Source organism: Ochotona curzoniae, unplaced genomic scaffold (assembly GCF_017591425.1).
Source record: "Ochotona curzoniae isolate NIBS_2020 unplaced genomic scaffold, NIBS_Ocur_1.0 contig_430, whole genome shotgun sequence".
Lineage (NCBI taxonomy): Eukaryota > Metazoa > Chordata > Mammalia > Lagomorpha > Ochotonidae > Ochotona > Ochotona curzoniae.
Genome location: NW_024466219.1, coordinates 12,595,484 through 12,615,335, shown reverse-complemented (window position 1 = coordinate 12,615,335; position 19,852 = coordinate 12,595,484). Strand labels below are relative to the sequence as shown.

General features: G+C 55.4%; 1 protein-coding gene across 1 annotated transcript in view; it reads left to right on the top strand.

Annotated features, from left to right (window-relative positions):
- The window catches only part of LMOD1 (leiomodin 1), a 39,537-nt gene extending 20,718 nt beyond the window's left edge, over positions 1-18,819 (top strand). The window contains exons 2-3 of the mRNA XM_040985223.1: positions 16,454-17,980; positions 18,793-18,819. Coding sequence (XP_040841157.1) covers positions 16,454-17,980; positions 18,793-18,819 — 1,554 coding nt within the window. The remainder of the gene's footprint in view (positions 1-16,453; positions 17,981-18,792) is intronic.
- Positions 18,820-19,852: the final 1,033 nt, after the last annotated feature.

Here is a 19,852-nt window from a genome sequence, read left to right as displayed (position 1 = left end):
GGTCTGAGTGTCCCCTGGGGTCTGCCCTGAGTTGAGGCCAGTCTGCATTCTTCCTTGCAGCCTCTCTGCTCCCTGTTTCTTGACTTCTTTCTCTCTTGCTCCATGGAATGACCAGATCTGCCTCCCCGTGGTCCTCAAACTTGGAAACTCAACTTAGCTCTCAGCTATGCCCTGATTCTCCCTGACTCCCACAATGACTCTCAAAAGGGCAGACCTGGCCTCTCTCAGCCAGCCGAGGACAACCCCGTCTAATGGCTTACGACAAATGTGAGTCTCTTATGAGCTCAGATGTTATAGGAGAGCTGCATTTGGGAGTTCTAAGGGCTCTGCAGCATGAAAGGAAGAGCTTTCCAGAACAATTCACAGGGCCTGGGAAATGAGGATTCAAGGTGCATTGTTTGACTGGAGCGGAGCACCCCGAAGAAAGTGGTGAGGGAGGGTGGTGTGGGGGTCAACGCACTCCCCTCCCTCTCCAGACTTCATGCTGCCGCTGCAGAAGCCCCTCTCTATAGCAGAGTACCAGGACAGAGAGGTGGACTCCAAGGTGTAGCATGTGGGTGTGATGGGTGACTCCCTAGAGGATTCTCACAGGGCACCAGGGGCTCTGACAGGGCTGTGCTCTGTGCAGAGTAAAGGAGAACTCTCACAGGGCACCATGGGCTCTATCAGGGCTGTGCCCTGTGTAGGGAGCACAGAAGCCCAGGAAATACATCCAGCAGACTTGCAGAGTGTCTGAAAATGTTCCTTTCTAAGTTTATTATTAATATTTTTAAAAATCTATTTGAAAGGCAAACTAGCATAGAAAGAAGGAGAGGCAGAAAGAGAATCCCCAAATGGCCACAACCAGCTGAAGCCAGGAGCTTATTGCAAGTCTTCCACTTCATTGCAGGGACCCAAGAATTTGGGGCCATCCTCCACAGTCCTCCCAGACACATGAGCAGGAAGCTGGATTGGAAGTGGAGCAACTGGGAGTCAGACTGGCCCCCGTATGCCAGTGTTGCCGATGGAGTCCTAACCCGTTATGCCATAGTGCCAATCCCAGTGTCAGAGGACACTGAACCCTTAAATAGCAGAACCAGGATCCAGAAGGTTTTGGTCAGACTGGAATGATAGTGCCAGTGTAAAAGATAAACTTTTAACATTTCTTTTCATTTTTTTTCTTGAAAGAGAGAAACCCACAGAGAAAGACAGAGATAGGAGCTGCTGTTGTGTAACAGGGTAACTCACTGCCTGTGACACTGGCATCCCATTTGGTGCCAGTTTGTGTCCTGGCTGCTCCACCTGTGATCTAGTTCCATGATAGTGGCCTGGGAAAGGCAATGTAAGAGGGTCCAAATGTTTGGGTCCCTGATACTAACATGGGAGACCCAGATGAAGCTTCTGGCTCTTGACTTTAACCTGACCCAGCACTGGATACTGTGACCATATGGGGAGTGAGCCAGCAGATGGAAGATCTCTCTCATTCTATCTCTTTTTCTATAACTCTTTCAAAATAAGTAAATCAATATTTTAGAAAGAAAGGCAAGCAGACACATTTTTTCATCCACTGGCTCACACGTTCAATGTCTACCAGAGCCAAGGCTGGGCCAGGCCGAAGTCAAGAGCTCAGAACTCAATTTGGGTCTCCCATGTGGGTGTCAGGGACCCAAATACTTGAGCTTTCATCTGCTGCTCCCGAAGGTGCACATTAGCAGGAGGCTGGATTAGAAGCAGAGAATCCAGGACTCAAATCAGGAATGCTGAGGCAGGAGCTAAGTGCCCTACGTGACATCTTAACTTCCACGCCAAATGACTAGCCTGTACAGTTTTCTAGAAGAGCAGCTGCAAGAAAGGACACAATAAACCTGAAGTACGAGAGCACTTCAAAAAATTCATGGAAAAGTGAAATGAAAAGATAAGTTTACTGTGGTGAGAAAAAAGTTTTGAAATCTATACAGGTATATGTCTTTTTTTTTTTTTAGATTTATTTATTCAAAAATCAGAACAAGAGAGAACGAGATCTTTCATCCACTGGATTTATTCCCAAATGGCCACAAATACCTAGGCTGTGCCAGGCAGATGCCAAAAACTCCATCCTGGTTTTCCACAGGAGCCATCTCCCATTGCCTTTGCAGATGTGTTATTAGGGAGCTGAATTGGAAGTGGAGCCATTGGGACTTGAACTTATAGCTTGATGTAGGAGACAGTGGTAGCCCACACTGTTGTGCCATAACGCTCACTTCTTTTTTAAGCTTATTTATTATTTGAAAGGCAGAGTGGCAGGAAGCCAAGAGTCAGGAACTCCCTCTGATCTCGCACGTGGTCCTTGAGCCCTCATGCGCTGCCTCCCTGTGCATTTGGAGCAAGTGAAAGCAGAAGTGGAGTCGGCACTCTGAGATGAGAATGTCCCAAGCAGTGACTTTACCCACTGTGCTACAAAACTTACCTTCCTGAAAAAGAACAACAACTGGGCCCTGAGCAGTGGCCTAGCAAATAAAGTTCTCACCTTGAACGCGCCAGGATCCCATGTGGGCGCTGGTTCCCATCCATTGGCAGCCCCACTTCCCATCCATCTCCTTGCTTGTGGCTTGGGAAAGCAGTCAAGGATGGTCCAAAGCCTTGGGACCCTGTACCCACGTGAGAGACCCAGAAAGAGGTCCTGGCTCCTGGCTTCAGTTTGATGCAGCTCTGGCCGTTGTGCTTGGGGAGCGAATCAACGAACAGAAGATCTTCCTCTCTGCCTCTCCTCCTCTCTATATATCTGACTTTACAATTTAAAAAATTAAATAAATCTTAAAAAAAAACACAAAAAGATGTGCTTTTGAAAGGATAAAGTCTTGACTTCCTCAGAAAGGGCTGAGTCCAGTTGCTGGAAGTTTTCAAGCACAAACTCCTCGTTAGGGACACCAAAGGGCAAATTGAACTCTTTGCATTTCACAGCAGCAAATCTTCATTAAGTGGGGAGCATTCTGCCAGGACAGGAGCTGCACATAGAAAGATGGGGCAGGTGCTGGCCCTCCAGTCGTCCTACCGACCACTCAGCCCGGGGAGCAAGGAGCTGGAGCTCGCCCTGCTGCAGGGCCAAGGGGCTAGGGTGGGTCAACTGTGGCTGTCTGAGGAAGATGATGGTACTGCAGTTGTACTCTCAGCATGCCTGTCTTACAGAAACGCACACTAAAACATGCACACATGAGTCAATGGTATCTCTGGGACTTGCACTAATATAATCTAATGACAGAGGTGGGGGGCTTCAAGGGGTGGGCATGACACATGAGCTGGGCCACAGTACTAGCCACGCATGGTGCTGCCTGGGAGTTTAGAACACAGCTGAAATTCCCCAGAATAAAAAAGTTAAAATAAGCAGCAAGGAGCCAAGCGGGAGCTCTGGGCTGGGAAGATGGGCATCCTGGGCAGTAGCACAATAACACATTAGGACAGAGGTGTGGTGGGCAGCAAGGCTCTGGACTGACATCCTTTGCTGGGGGGCTGGGGGTGTCCCACCCCGAGAAGGGAAGACGGGAAGGCCAGGCTCTCCCACTGACATCCGGGGCTCCTGTTCTAACCAGGCCTAGGACCTTGTGGAAAGCAAAAATTTGGGCCCTTGTTCAAGAGCAAAGACTTTTATGTTTTTAAAGATTTATTTATTTTTTATTTGTAATCAGATCAGATTTATAGAGAGAAGGAGAGACAGAGAAAAATCTTCCAACCACTGGCTCACTCCCCAAATGGCCATAACTGCCAGAACTGAACCAATCCAAAGCCAGGAACCAGGAGCTTATTCGGGGACTCCCACATGAGTGCAGGGTCCCAAAATCTTGGGCCATCCTCTTTCTGCCCTTCTGCACCACAAGCAAGGAGCTGGATGGGAAATGGAGCAGCTAGGGCTAGCTCCAGCACCCAAATGGGATCCTGGTACATGCAAGGCAAGGATTTAACCACTGAGCCATCATGCTGCGGCCAAGAGCAAAGACTTTTCAAAAATGTCCACAGCCTGGCCCTCGGAACTATGTCCTGATTAGGCCTTTTAGCCTTCTCTGTGTAGAACAGGGAGGCGGAGGGACCTGCACAATGTCTCAGGCAGTCAGAGGACAGCACGTTCCTCCTGCTACACCCCACCCCCCCAGGTCCACAGGGACCTGTGTGCGACCCAGTAGTTTGGGACAAACAACTCCATGTTGAAATAGACTTTTACAATGTTCCCCAAACTTGCTTGTAGGTTTGCAACTCCTCTGGAATCAAAGGCAGACAACGAAAAGGAACAGCCAAGGCCGTTTGGAGAGCTGAGTGCTAAAGTCACTTGTTTGTGTCTCCAAGGAGATTTCCCAGTTTCTCCAAAAATGGGGTTTGCTCCAAGCTTCCCAAGCATGACTCACCAACCCATCTGGCAAAAACACGGAGGTCCATGGAGGGCAAGGGAGCTGACCCTGGGGCAGCAGAGACCTGCCAGCAGATCCCTCAGTATCCCCGAGCAGGAGGGATAGTTCATCTATGCCCCAGCCCCGCCAAAACCAGGTTCCAGGCACCCCATGGGAAGCCTTACCCAGACCACAAGTCCACAGCCTCCTCACCTTCAAGGCCCTCGGGTTCACTGGCTCACTGCCTATCAAACACCAAAGGGCCTGGTGGCAGGAGGGAGGGTCTAGAAGCCAACACTGTTCACTGCCACACCTGCTCTTCTTGGTGCTCCTGTTGGCCTTTGGGATCAGGGCAGGGAAGCAGGACCACAGGCAGGCACCCGGAGGTCAGATCCCCTCCTCTTTCTCCCCTCACTTCTGGCCCTCCAAGACCCTCAGTGACAGGAGTCCCCACTCCTTTGACAGAGCTGGAACCCACAGGTGCACATTGCTCATGGTCTTTCCAGACGTTTCCTTTGCCCCCTTCACTGCTAAGGATGCACTCCCAGCTTGTGAAGCTGGGTCTTCTGTGATGGCTGCACACCTGTTTCCCAGCTTCTCCAACCAGCACCCTTCCCCTGGTGCCACTGCAGCCCCGCCATGGTCCTGACAGATGAAAGTGAATTGTGGGGCTCCCTATTGCTGGATGGAGTTGGGAGCAGTGCCTGAGAACATACACCCCCATACACCATGCTGCCCACCACAGCACTTCTCCTGGGTACCAGTATTTATCTATACTCACTGGAGCAGAACCAGGCCCAAGGCTAAGCCAGAGAAAGGCATCCCCACTGGTCCCTGCCCACCCCTACCCAGCCCCCACCATCCCTTCTACCCCACCCCAAGATGAGGGGTCTTGGATCTTTGTTTTGTTTTGGCTATTAAACAAAGTTGTCAAAAAAATATTCTTTTTTAATAAAAAAAAAAAACCTCCCCCATCCATGTAGCTCAGACATGAGCTACCTGCTTGAAAAAAATAAAAGTTTAAAACAATGTTAGATGGCTACCCCATACCCCAAAGTTAAATTCAGATGAATATAGAGGCTGAGCTGAATCACCCCAGAGGCAGGGACCAGCGACAGAGGTTCCAGCTTCCCACAGAGCAGGCTGGTGGAGCTGCCACATGCAGTCAAGAGAAAGGGGACCAGCAACTAGGAGGGGCAGGGAGTCCACACCTCATCCTCAGGGGGCAAAGTGACTCGAGGGAGCTGAGGTCCTGGAGGACCCGCAGCTGCAGAGAGCAGATCCTGAGGCCCACTGCAAAACTCTGAGACCCCCATAGTGCCTGCAAGGGCAAGAGGAGGGCATGAAACTGCCTTGTATAAAACAGGCTCCGCCCCAAGGCCCCCTTCCCTTCCCAGCAGGCATTTGACAGAAGCCACAGGCCATCTACAGGGAGGTGCACGGAGCGGGTTGGCCACCAGAGGGGTGAGGGCTTGGGACCAGGCTCAGGATCCAGTGTGCCTTTGGACATTGCGAGCAGGAGTCAGACTCATGTGGGGCCCAGAGACAGAGCTGGGAGAGATGCCACACAGAAAATGTGGCTGCTGTTGCAGCCGCTACACAGGAAGAACGGGGCATAGGAGCCACCAGGAGGCTTCCAGTAGGACCCTGAGGCCCCCCACATGTCTCGCATTGAGCAGAGGAAGAGGTAGGGGAGGAGCCAGACAAGAGGTGGGAAGCAAACCTCAGGAACCCCATGCCGGCTGCTTCCCAGGCAGCTAAGCAAAATGAGACTAAAATCTGTGGATGGCACTGAACAGCCGGAGGGCCAGAAGTGATGTGGGTGGCACTGATCTCTGGGTAATCATGGAGGAGTGTGAGTGGGAGGAGGTGAGCTTGCTGCACAGGCTAGGGGAGGGGAGTACGAAGGCTTTCCTGCTGAGAACCAGTGGTGGGGTCTCAGTGCAGCTGGGTGGGCCCGCATCCAGGAGGTCCTGGCAGGACAATGGAGCCGGGCGGTAATGACGTGGGCTGTCACCGGGAGCTGCCTAGGCATCAGCTGGGCCTGACATGCCTTCCCTACAGCGCCTGCTGGAAGCCTCACAACAAAACAAAAGAACTAGGCCACTGTACAGACAGGGGAGCTTATTTAAGCTTGAGGTGTGCATGAACTGCTTTCCCCACAGGCCCAGTAGCCACCCAGGGCCGGGGGTCCCTGAGGCTCAGGGCTAGGACAGGACAGAGGTGAGCGTGGCTCTCACTGCAGCCCCTCCCCCCAGCACACACATGTAGACCTGTGGTCAGAGCAGTGTCTTTCATAATGTTCCTTGATAAGATGAGCGTCATGGGCAGATGATGACTGACAGTTGTGAGTCCCCACCCAGCGATGTCCTACCCAATGATACAGGGAAGAATATGCTCAGCCTGACTTTCCAAATGTCTCATCCTGCAGGTGGCATCCTCCACATAGCAGGACTTGGGGCTCCCTGTTGCCTTCAGCCCCGCTTCCTAGGCAACTGGAGAATTGGCCATGATCTGGGTGAGCATTGCCTCACCCAGAGAACAACCATTAAAGAAAAGATGAGAAGGTGGGACCAGCCTCATAGTGCAGTGAGTTAAGCCACTGCTGGCATCCCATACTGAGATGCCAGTTCCCATCTCAGCTGCTCCACTTGAAGCCTAGCTCCCTGGTAACACTCCTGGAAGGCATTGGCCAAGTGCTTGGTCCCTGCCACCTGTAAGGAGAGACACAGCTGGAGTTGCAATCTCCTGGCTTTGAGCTGATCCAGCCCTAGCTATTGCAGCCCCTGAGGGAGAACCAGCAGACAGGAGAACTTGTCTCCTTCTGTGTATCTGCCTCTTTGCCTTTCAAATAAATAAATCTTTAAAAAAAAAATTGTATGCAAGGGGTGCATGTGGCCGATCGGTTAGGGCATCCAGCTGTGCTCCTGGCTCCAACTTCCTGCCAGTGCAGAGCCTGGGAGGCGGTGGGAATGGCGCAGGTTGTCAAGTTCCTGCCAGCCCTGTTGGAGCCCCAGACTGAGCTGCCAGCTCCTGGCTTCATTCCTGACCCTTGCCAGCACTGTGGGAATGAACCAGTGGATAGAAACACAAGCTTTCTCTGTCTAGTCATTCCCCTGTCTCTCAAATCAATTTTAAAAAAGTATGCAGGGCCTTCAAAAAGTTTCTGGAAAATGTACATTGTGTTTTATTCCCCTTCTCCATAAACCTGGAGACCCTGAAGCTAACAAGTTACCAGTTTGGTAAAACAAACTTGACCTCCTCCCAGCTGCTCAGCCCTGGGGACAAATGGCTGCCAGTGTGTTCTCCACCCCCACCCCATCCAGCCTCCCACCTCTGGCCTAGTGGGGCCAGACTTCTCCTTGTTTACCGCATTCCTGTAGGGCCAGTCAGTGACCAGCAGGCTCTGAGAAGCTGGCCTCTTGTCCCCCACCCTCACCCCTTGCATCTCAGCTCCCACCTCCCTCCTCCAGCTCTGGACATCCTCAAGGTTACAAGCTTTGTGGACTCCAGGAAGCTAATCATATCCAGGGATGCCTCCAGCCCTTAGAGCAGGCCTGGAGCAGACCCAGGAGGGAGTGCCGAGGACCACCACAGAGGCCCAGGGGACAGGGACACATACAGCCCTGGGCACCCCCCAACAAATGGGTGCCTGTATTGGGCTTGGCTTCTCTGCTGCTGTGACACCCTTAGGCCCTGGTCCTTTCAGAGGTGGGGTGCAGCCACACACACCCATTCTCCCAGCAGCCCAGAAACCCTCCATCCCTGCACACATAACCTGGATCAGCCTGCCTCGGGGGCAAACTCTGTACCAACCTGGCTCACCAAGGTCCCTCTTGCCTAATTGGTGCTGGTATGAAGTGGCCCTGGGCACTGGCTAAGGCATCTAATGAGCAGGAAAACTGAAGTGTAAGGTGACAAATAAAGGACCCTGGGACCTGGGCCTCTCCACTGAGGGGACAGTGTAGGCCATGGGACAGGGCCACTTCTGCCTCCAGCATTAACCTTGACGTGGCAGGGTTGTCACCTGCTGATCACCTAGTTGTGCTGGGTTCCTCAGTCTACAACCTTCCTTTTCTGTTTCATTGCTGTTTGTTTGTGAAAGGCAGACAGAGAGGAACAGAGACAGAGAAAAATCCTCCATCTCTCGTTCACTCCCTCAAATGCCCACAGCATCAGGGGCTGGAATCAGGCTGAATCCAGAGCCTGGAATTCCGTTTGCATCTCCCACATGGGTGGCAGGGACTCAGCTCCCAGGTGGCCTGCACCTACTGCTTCTCAGCAAGAAGCTAGAAGGAGGGAGCAGCACCAGGACTTGAACCCAGATGCTCTGAGGTGGGCCATGGGCATCCCAACCAACTGCTGTGCCAGACCCAGCCCCTCTGTAAACTTTCTCGACCTTCTTCATTCCAGAGTAATACTTGGCTTCACTTGTTGGACAACGTTCACTTGTTCATTTATTTATCGCTGTCAGGCATCTCCTGGGTGCCAGGCATTCTGCTCTGTGCAGGGATCTGGAGGTAAGAAAGCCTACTTTGTGCACGGTGCCAGGGGGAGATGGAGGGACAGGAGCCAAGACAAGGGAGTTGGGAAGGAGAGCTGTGGGTGAGGGACCCTGTGGAAGGCTATGGGGAGAGAAGGCAGGGAGCTCACCAGAGCAGGGCTAGGCCCCTGGCTGGTAAGTGGGTGGGCAGGGCCAGGTGAGAACGGGGAGAAGTTCCTGTGTGGAGTCCAGAGCCTCAGGCATCAGGTGCACAGGAGGCAGGCTGAGAGGGGAGTCCCATCCTCCACACACCCTGCCCTTCAGCCTTTGACTGACTCCAGCTCCTCCTTGGGGAATCAGCTCCAGCAGGACCTCTGCGTCTTCCCCCATCACCCCCGGTGCCTTCCAGGCGGAGCTCAGCCCTGGGCTCCGCTTGGCTGCGTGGCTGTGAGCCCTAGCTCCCTGTATGTCCTCTGGGTCTCCTCTCCCAAAGCTGATTATGAAGTAGGCATGGTCTCCTCACCTCTACTTACTCTTCACAATTAACCCTGGAGTTAAACACAGGGTGCTTTCAAAATAAGAGTCTCGCTGCCTCACACTTAAGATGCTAACGGGAGCAGTGACAAACACAGGGGATACAGAGTCAGGTCAGACCCCAACACCTGAAGGGGCAAAAGATAGCGGCCCCCTCCCAACCCTACCTGGCAACAGCCCTGGGCTACCTCCAGAGCTGCCCAGGTGAAGCTACCTTCTCCAGCTCTCTGCAGAGACCCCCAGTTTCTTGCCCCAGCCACACCTACACCCCCAGAGCCGAGCCCAAGGCCTGGCCCAGAGCATGTGTGTCTGTGTGTGTGCACCCACTCAGATGGCTCACTCCAACTTTGTGTGGTGTGGCAGGAGTGTAATGCATATCCCTTAGGGGATCGCTGTGGTGAGGGGGGCAGGGAAGAGGGTACAGCACAGCACAGCAGCCAAAACCACGTGCATCAGAGGACCCCTGGTCTCCTCCTTACTGCTGGTGTAATTTTAACAATGACTCTGCCTACATACCAAGCAAGATCTTCATGCTGATCTTTGGCAGCCAAATGTGTGCCCTACTCCCACTCCAGCACACCATCCCCCAGTGTCCTTCTGGGTGCCACAGTGACTATGGTATGGTGTTTGATAAGACCTCAAGGACTAAAGCTTGGGGAAGGGAAGACCTGACACCCAGGAAGTCCCTGCCCCAAGCACTCCAGCAGAGCCCCCTCACTGGGGGGTGCACACTCTCCTGATGAGTCTGGGGCTGCCCCTTGCCCTGCTGTGTGACTGATGATGGGTGCTCAGCAGCCTTACATGTAGTGCCTGTAATGCTGAGGCTCTGGGGTGTCAATCCTTCCATGCTGGAGGACAGGGAGGGAAGTGAAAGCAGCTCAGCCTGCGGCACCTGCTGTAAGACACAGGGATCAGATGTTGACTTCAGAACCCAAGACCCTGGACCTATATCCTTGTTTCATTCTGGAATGGCCATATGGCCTAGGGCCTTGGTTGCTTCTCCTGTGGAATGGGTTTGCTGTTTTAGAGGGACTGGCAAATAGACCAGGAACCATGCCTTTTAGGAACCCAGGATCTAAATGCTTCCACTTTAGAGATTTTTCTGGTTTCTTATTACTTTTCATTTTATTGTATTCTATCTGACCAACTGAGAGAGTTGCTACCTGTTGGTTTACCCCCTGCCACAGCCAGGGCTGGACCAGGGCTGACACCAGGAGCTGGGAACTCCAGGTCTCAGCAGCAGGCAGCCAAGGGCAGAGCTGCGGCTGCTGCCTCGCGAGGTGTACATCAGCAGCAAGTTGGAGCCAGGAGCTGGACAAGGGTCTCCCCCTATGGAACGTGGAATGTGGCTCAACCACAGGGCCACCAGCTGCCAGCCTCCTCTCTGGTTTAGTCACAGAGAAAAGGGCATGGCCCAAGTTGGCCTCATTCAGCCTCTGAGAGTCCGAAGCCTCAGTGTGGGGCCCGGTGCCCAAGAACCTCCCTTGGGAGTTGACTCACCTGCTCAGACACAAGCACTAGAGAGCCAGAGAGAGGTCATGGTGGATGGGGACTGGGTAATAGGCCTGGCTTTTCCCAGCCTCCAACCCCATGACTGCATGGACCTCAGCCTCTTACATACAACACCCTCCCAGGAGGGGGTACACCCTGGCTGATCCCTCTGAGGTCCTGAGTGTGTGGCCAGCTGCGTCCAGATAGCCTATGTTCCTCTGAGGGAGTGGGGAGAGCCCAGACCTTCCATGTCACCTGTCATGTTTACAGAGCATGGATCAGTCATGTCACCTGTCATGTTTACAGAGTCCCATGTCACCTGTCATGTTTACAGAGTCCCATGTCACCTGTCATGTTTACAGAGCATGGATCAGTTGCTAGTATCCCAGCCGGGCTCAGGTTCACTGTGGGGGCAGGGGCTGGCAGATGCCTCTGCCTGTCCCTGGTACTAAGGGGTCCCCCTGGGGCCACCCATTAGGTTCGAACCTGACCCCACACTAGTTCTGATGGCCTCTGTGTAGACTATCTGGGGACAGTGCACCTGGCTGTTGTCGCCAGCAAGCATGTCCAGGGACCCCCCTCCCCCTCCTTCCTGCCTCAGCCAGGAGTTGGAGGCCCATTGCCCAGAGAGCAGGTAGTTCTGCAATTCCTCCCACCACATGAGAACCCCCACCCCAAATTTGGAATTCTGTTTCAAGCCCCTGTTTCTTACAGGGTTTCTTCTCTTCCAGCTACAAATAGTTAAGTGGGCCTGTGGGTCTTCGTGGAAAGCCTTTGAACATGCCGGAAAGTCTGTCACTAGAGCTCTGAGCCCACGGGGACAAGGTGGGAGTGGGATCCTCGTTCCCTCGTTTGCACTCCTGCCCAGAGCCAGCACTTTGCAGCCAAGAACAGGGGACTGGGACAGTATGATCTGAAGTGTCAGGGCTGGGATGTCCAGCAGAGGAGGCCGGTGCAGGGCTGAGGCCCTGTCCCCTAGGTGAGGAGCTGGGGAGGGCTTGAGATAGGGGCCGCCTGGCTGGTGGACAGAAGCGGCAGTGATCCTAGGCATGCTTGCAGGACTCTGGGGGCGAGGCCAGCACCCTGCCACATGCAGGGGCCACTCTGTGCCACACACGCTGATGTGAGCTCAGCCACATGATGCTGTGTCCCTTGTGTGGTGATCACAGAGACCTCCAGATGAACGTGGGTGTGCATGTGTGAATGAGCAAGGAGGGGCTCCACAAGACAGATCCCAGCCCCTCACAAGGTCCCTGCAGGTGCTGGTCGCCGTTGTTGGCAGATGATCCCAATCACCCTCCTGTCCTGCCCCTGTCTCCACAGGGCTAAAAGTCGGGACCAGGGCAGCCGTCCCAGAGCAGTGAAGCCCCTTCCCAGCTACCAGCTCCCTAAAAAGGTTCCCACGCTTTCATGATGGCCTAGGCTCATGGAACCTTACCGCATTACTGGGCTCCTGGCCCACATCCTTCTTGGCACCAAGACTCTGAGTTGTGACTAGAGCTGCAGGAAGCCAGGTTCAGGCGCATGTGCAACTGCAGCTTCAGATGGGCTGAGCCACTAACCCCGAGTCACACAGCAAAGTGGAGGATTTGCCCACAGAGCCAAGGGGTTTCCATTCTGTTTTCCTAACAGTCCTGGAGGGATGGGTGTCTGTTAGTCTTCTCCTGGCCCAAGCTTCGGTGCAGGGCCAGCAGAAATGCCTCCCACTCCCAGAGAGGCGACTGCTTCCAAGAGCCAACAGACTCTCCTGGACAGTGTATACTGTCTCCTTGGTGGACAACAGCAAGAGCTAGCAGGAGCCTGGAGGGCTGGCTCCCCTAGCCTGTTCTAGCCCCTGGACCCGGCCGCCTGCCCTGCCCTTCACACCAGCCCTGAAAGGAAACTGCTCTCCCAGGGGACCTTTGGCAGGCCCTCCCGCCAGCGGGCCACTCTGTCTTGCCATCACTTGCTCGTACAGACAGACGGCGCCGATAGCTGTGGTGCCCAGTGCCCAGTACTGGGAGTCACAAGGCGGCCAGAGTCCCAGCTTCCTGCAGGGACTCTGTCTGGGACGAAGCAGTGTGGGGTGGAAGCTAAGGCTCAGAAACAGGCAGGGGCCGAGTGAGAGACACGTGGCAGGATCTGTGCCTGGGGCAGGCCCAGGCCTGAAAGATGTGTTTTCTTAGTGCTTTCTGGGGACACACAGTCTTGACCCTGGAGAAAGGAGAAACAGGCCATGTCCATCCATCTGTCCCTACCCCAGGCAGCTAGCCGTCAGTGGCCCCACCAGGCAGCACAAGCCTGGAGCTGTGTTAGTGAAGTCCCCTGTCCTGCTATGGGGAACAGTGAGGGCTCCTGGGCACTTGGCCATGGTGTCACCCAGGAGGGGAGGGGGACAGTCATCACCATCTCCCCTGCCCTCCTTGCTCTCCCTTCCTACACAATTGGCCAGGGAGCAGACATCACCTTCACAGCCAGTTTTGCTCCTTCCCCCACCCCCTCCCCAGGTGTGCATGTCTACCCAAGGCACACACACCTGCCGCCATTCCCTTGCAGTGGCCTGGAGGTGTGCTGACTATAGAGGGTGGGTGTGTGGTCCCAGGCAGGGTCCCCTTGAGCTAGCTGGGCCCAGGGCCCTGGCTATCACCTGCAGGGGACCTGCGCCTAGTCACATGGCCCTGCTGTGCTGTTTTGGCAGTGGAGGTGATAAAGTGTTCTCTCCTCTGCCTAATCAGATAAGGCCCCTGAGGAAGGGGGTGTCAGAGCCCCAGGGACCTACACCTACACGTGGTGCTTAACTTGACCCTCTCAGAGGTGACAGGTGACAAACAGGAGAACAACAGGGCAGGACTGTAGGAGGAGCCATGTGGCCCATGATACTGGGGGCCTTCAGGGGCCATCCTGTCCATTCCCCGGCCTCCCTGAGGGGCCCCCAAGCCACCCCAGGGAGCTCCCCCTAACCCTAAGACTTGTTCCAAGGTGGGAGGTGGGGTGTGGGGAGAAATGAGGCCCACAGACCCTCCCTCTGGAAGTTCCATCGTGTCTGACCTGAACCCCTCTCCCTCGAAGACTTGGCCTTAGAGACAAGGGCACAGGGGAAAAACACCCCAGGAGCCACTAGGATGCGGCTTGGCTCCAGCAGCAGAGGGAGGCTGGCGTGGACAGGCTGGGGGGAGGCAGGCCTGCCCGCTTCGTTGCTGGGCCCTGCAAGGTCTCCCAGCTCCTTCTCCATTTAAGGCAACGTCTCAGCTCCCTGGGCTGCAAGCGCCCGCCCGCGGCAGGCCCCAGCCCCACTCATTCCAGGCTATTTGGAGGAAACTGATGATTAATCAGCCCTTCCCCCCACCCGGCCTGTTTTCCATTAGGTTCTCTCTAAAGGGTTGGCACACCTTCCCCTAGGGAACAGGCGCCTGGCAGATCCTAACCATGGGTACCCCCTGTGTAGGGGGATGGGGAGACAGAGTGAGCAGTACCAGATGAGGACAAGGGAGGATAAGTTGGGGAAGGAGGAGGGGGAAAGTATTTAACATGGGAAAACTGAGCCTTTGATGAAGTGGAGGAGGGAAGGTTGTACAGGGCTGGGCCAGGGGAGCAGCTGGCCAGTGCAGGTCTTGGACAGCAGGGGGCGCTCAGGCACCGGAGGGCTGCTGGGCAGGTGACCAGGAGTGCCTCTGGCCTGACACCCAGTTTTTCTTGAACTTGTTGCTTGAAGCTGGTGAGATGATGGTCTCACTCTGAACCCACAATGTCCCTGTCTGTTGGCCGTGAATGTCGTGGGAACGCAGTGGAAGGCAGTTGACTGGTGCACCATGGGCTCTGGGTGCATATTTGGCAGGAGTCCACCCTGGGGGCCTGAGCTGTACACTTGGACTTGAATAGGACATGCCAGTGCTGCTGTCGCCTGCCCTTTTCCAAAGAAAGCGCAGTGCATCTGAACTTGGTGGGAGAAAGAAGCCCTCTCCAAGGTGACCAGTTGACCAGTTGTTCCTTCCCTCAGGGCTTGCCCCAAGGACATCCAAAAGGTCAAATGCAGATCCCTGGGAGCCAGTGTGAATTTGAGGTAAATAGGCTCCGTGCCCCCTGCTCCATGCCTACAGCCCTGTGAGGGTAACAGGAGACAGGCAGGGCACATTCCCAGGCCTTGGCCCCTGAGCCTGCTGTAGCTCTAGCAGAGGGACCCCAGGACTCTGGCTGCTAAACAAACCCAGAGGTCAGTCACCAGAGGCCTGTGTTCATGGTGCCAGGTACCATGGGCTCCCAGGAGATAAACTTTGTGCTGCATCCCCCTGGGAAGAACAGAGTATGAGGGAGCACTATGGAACCAGCGTGCTTTGCCTGCTCCCTCCCTGCTGCCTGCACCTGAGCGAGGCCCCCTCGGAGATGCTCAGGCACACCATCTCCTCCTCTTAAAGCCCTCCAGGCAAGACACACAGGCCCATTGCTCTGTGGTCTTCTTGCGCAGTACACAAGTACACCTGTTGCCAAACTCCAGGTGGTCCTCGGCTGGGGAGGAAGGACAAATTCTTTCCCAATGGGGCCCAGCCAGGCGGGCGATAGGCCTGGTGGTTAAGATACCCACGTGTCCCAGTCAGAGCGTCTGAGTTCAAGTCCCAGCCCCGGCTCCCCATTCCAGCTTCTAGCCAGGCCACACCCTGGGAGACAGCAAGCGAGGGCTCCAGCAGCTGGATCCCTGCTATGCATGTGGGAGACCTGCACGAGTTCCCAGCCTGTGGCTTTTGCCCAACCTGATCCTGGCTATTGCAGACATCTGGGGAGCAAGCTGAATCACAGCTCTCCTTGTGTGTCTCTCTCTTGTGAATAATAATAATAAAGCAAGTTCATGGAAGAGGAAGAGGGTGCCTGTGCTCACATAAAACTTACCAGTGCTGACTCCCTTGGTCCAAAGTCCCTTGGTCTCAGAGTCCTGGAGTCCAAGTTTGTCAGGGGCCTGCCAGGTCAGCTGACCCAGGGGACTCCAGCCAGGCAGCCAGGAGTCCTCACAGAGGGGGGAGCCCTCAGCCTTCTTCTTCTTCTTTTTTTTTTTTTAACTACAAAATAATATCAGTACTGTGAATTTCTGTGAAGCACACACTGGGTGTAAGGCACATCCATCCTTCATTCCATCCACGCCTCAGCAAGATGACACTGACAGACGCAAGAAAGACCTTTCATTGGTGAAAAACCACAGGAGCAATCCTGTAGCAGACCCCTCAGAAGGCTCTGGCTGGTATCTGACGACCTCCGAGCCAGCTCGTGGGAGGCAGCGCTGGAGGAGGGTGAGAGTCATACAGCACGTGCCCCCAACGAGCCACAGTGAATCCAAGTCCCCCAGCCCAGGGCAGGGGAACCCTGGGTTCTAGTTGGATTGGCCGGAACCGGAAGAGCGGTCTTGCTAATTCACTGCTACAGAAGAGGGTGCCCAGGGCCCTGGGGCGCCCTTTGGGAGGCCCTCACGGCCCTGAGGCCAGTGCCTGTCGCTGGACTCCAGGGCACCCTTCTGGTGTACTCTTCCAGGGGTCAAGGGCAGTGTGAGCCAAAGCTCTGACCACCCCAAGTCCTGCATGCTTGTCCCAGTCCCCGTCCCTCTCGGCTGCCAGCACTCCATGTTTATTTTTCTTTTCTGAACTCTTAGGAAAGCAAGCAAGTAGAGACCAACGCAGATGCCAAGAATGGGGAGGAAAGGGGCCGGGGTGCCAGCACTAAGGCCTTGGGCCCCCGGCGGGACTCGGATCTGGGCAAGGAGCCAAAGAAGGGTGTTTTGAAGAAAAGCGTCTCCAGGGACAAAGGGGACACTGACAGCCCAAGCGGGGAGAAGCCCAAAGAAGACAAGGTCATCAAGGGCATCGACAAGGGCCGGGTCAAGGCCGCAGTGGACAAGAAGGAGGGGGCAGGGGAGCCAAGGACGGCGGCCTCAGGGAAGGAAGCAGAGAAAAAGGAAAGTGACAGGAACATGGGGATGAGTAGGGACAAGGACAAGAAGCGACAAAAAGGGAATGAGGTGGCCAGGAAGGAGGAGGACAAGGACAAAGGTTCAGGCAGGAGCCCGGACCCCAGGAAGGAAGAGGAGAAAGAGGGGAAAGCCAGAGGGGGCACAGACGTGAAGAAGGAGGGCCAGGAGGTCAAGACGGGGCCCGGGAAGACAGAGACCAGACGGGAGGAGGCCGGAGGCCAGAAGGAAGAGGCCCTCCCCAAAAAGGAAGCCAAGGATGAGAGTAAGAGTAAGACACCTGAGCAACCGGCACCCGGGGTGCCCCCTAAGCCCGCTGAGGCTCCAGCCAAGCCTGCCGAGGCCCCGGCCAAGGCCGAGGAGGAAGCAGCACACAGCATCTTCGACGAGCCGCTGGAGAAAGTGAAAAACAATGACCCTGAGATGACCGAGGTGAATGTTAACAACTCAGACTGCATCACCAACGAGATCCTGGTCCGCTTCACCGAGGCCCTGGAGTTCAACACCGTGGTCAAGGTGTTCGCCCTGGCCAACACGCGCGCCGACGACCACGTGGCCTTTGCCATCGCCATCATGCTCAAAGCCAACAAGACCATCACCAGCCTCAACCTGGACTCCAACCACATCACAGGCAAGGGCATCCTGGCCATCTTCCGGGCCCTGCTGCAGAACAGTACACTGACCGAGCTGCGCTTCCACAACCAGCGTCACATCTGCGGGGGGAAGACAGAGATGGAGATTGCCAAACTGCTCAAAGAGAACACCACGCTGCTGAAGCTGGGCTACCACTTCGAGCTGGCCGGGCCCCGCATGACTGTCACCAACCTACTCAGCCGCAACATGGACAAGCAGCGGCAGAAGCGGCTGCAGGAGCAGCGGCAGGCCCAGGAGGCCAGTGGAGGGGGCAAGAAGGAGCTGCTGGAGGTGCCCAAGGCTGGGGCTGCCCTGGCCAAGGGGTCCCCCAAACCTTCACCCCAACCCTCTCCCAAGCCATCCCCCAAGAACTCACCCAAGAAAGGAGGGACTCCGGCTGCCCCTCCACCCCCTCCCCCGCCCCTGGCTCCACCCCTGATCATGGAGAACCTGAGGAACTCACTGTCACCAGCAACGCAGAGGAAGATGGGAGACAAGGCACTCCCGGCCCAGGAAAAGAACTCGCGCGACCAGCTGCTGGCTGCTATTCGCTCCAGCAACCTCAAGCAGCTCAAGAAGGTAGGCACAGCAAAGGAGGGGGTGCCAGGTGGGCAGGGTCTCTGAGAGGGTCCATCTCAGCCAGCCCCCCTCCCACCTCCAGGCAGACTTCCCTGTGTTCCCCACTCCCATATCCCACACCTCCAGGGCTGAGGGTCCTGCACACAGGACCCTGCACACAGCCGCCCCGTCCCCGAACCCTACTCTATCCCCAAAATGCTCTTTGCCTGATTGAGCTCCCTCCCAGGGCCAGCTACACCCTCTGCATCAGGCTTCCTAAGGGAGGAAAGCTTGCCTCTTGGGCACAAATGAACACACATGCCTGTACGTGTATGGGTGGGTACACATACCTGGGTGCACACACTACACAGGTGCACACAGTCTACATCCAAACAGACACCATGCACATATGCACATGCCACACACTCATACACATATCACACATACACCACACGCAAGTCTACATACATACACACACCATATAATGTGCACATCTATGTAATACACACATACCACATAATGCACACAATGCACACACAGCTGTGCATACATGTAGGTACACACACATGTACCACACATGTGCCATACATGCACACATACCATACACACATCATCTCTGAGGCTTGTCAGGCCTTGCTCCAATCTGGCATGAAGGCCTGACCCCTAAAGGGCTGACCTGGCATTCAGGCCTGGCTCTATTATGGTTCCAGAGTTCACCAGACTCATTCTCCAAGGTGGCTGGGGTGCTGTGTGTCCAAGGGAGCAAGAGGTGAGGCCCAACAAAGGCCATGATGCTGTGTTCCACTGTAATCTACCTCTGCTCTGCCCTGCAGGTGGAGGTGCCCAAGCTGCTTCAGTAGGCCCGGGCCGCTGCCATCCAGGCCCCCACGGACCCTGCCTGCCCACCCTGGCTCACCAGCTGTTGCCGTGCAGGAGCTTCAGGCCCGGGCCATGCCCCAGGAAGGACGCCTTCTCTCTTCTCACTTCCCTTTTCTTGTCCCTGAGGCTCTCCAGAAATTGCTTTTGTGCCTGGAGCTAAGGGTTCCAGACAAGAAGGGTCCTGTGGACTCATCACGGAGCAGATGGCACTGCCCAGGGGCCCTGTGAAGCTGGCAGCTGCAGGAGGCTCAGGAGCAAAGAAAGCTGCCCCATGGACCACTCCCACCCCCAGCCCAGCTCTACTGCCCTCCAGGGCCAGGATCCAGATCCCTGAGGAGCCCTTGGGCAAAGCAGTTGGGTCGGTGGCTTGGGGGAGGTAGGGAGGCAGCTGTGGCAGGTCTGAGAGGGCTGGGGTCCCCCACGAGAGAGAGAGAGAGGCCGAGGAGACTGCAACCCCTCCCTTGGGTTAGCCCTGGCTGTTGGAGTACATGGAGGGGCAGCCAGCCTGGCAGGGAGTGGGCTGCAGCGGGCAGAGAAGGATGGATGGCAGCGGGACCTGAAGGTTTGATGCCAAAGCCGGAGTTTGCCGCACACCCACCTGCTGTTGTATAAATAGCTGTGTATCTGTTTTCCATGAGATTTTGATAATATATACAAAATGTTAGCTGTGATGGGCTGGGCTTCACCTCTGTGCTAGGCCCCTGGAGCTGGTGCTCACCCAGGGGCCATCCAAAAGCCCCAGCTCCCTGTTGTGCCTTCCAAGCTGACCATGAATTGAAGTCCACGTCCATGGAAAGAGCAGCAAGATGGCCACCCTCTGCCCCCATGCCCCAGCCTGGTTATCCTTGCGCTGGGAACCAGGGCTTGTCCCCAAACCCTCTTGCTACCTGGGGTCCCCAGCCAGAGCTGTCCTCAGGGGTCACAGGCAGAGTGAAGTCCAGGGCTCCCAGGGTTGCCTATATTAGGCGTTTCCAAAATGCTCATTCCACGACTCTGCAACCACAGGCTTGGGGC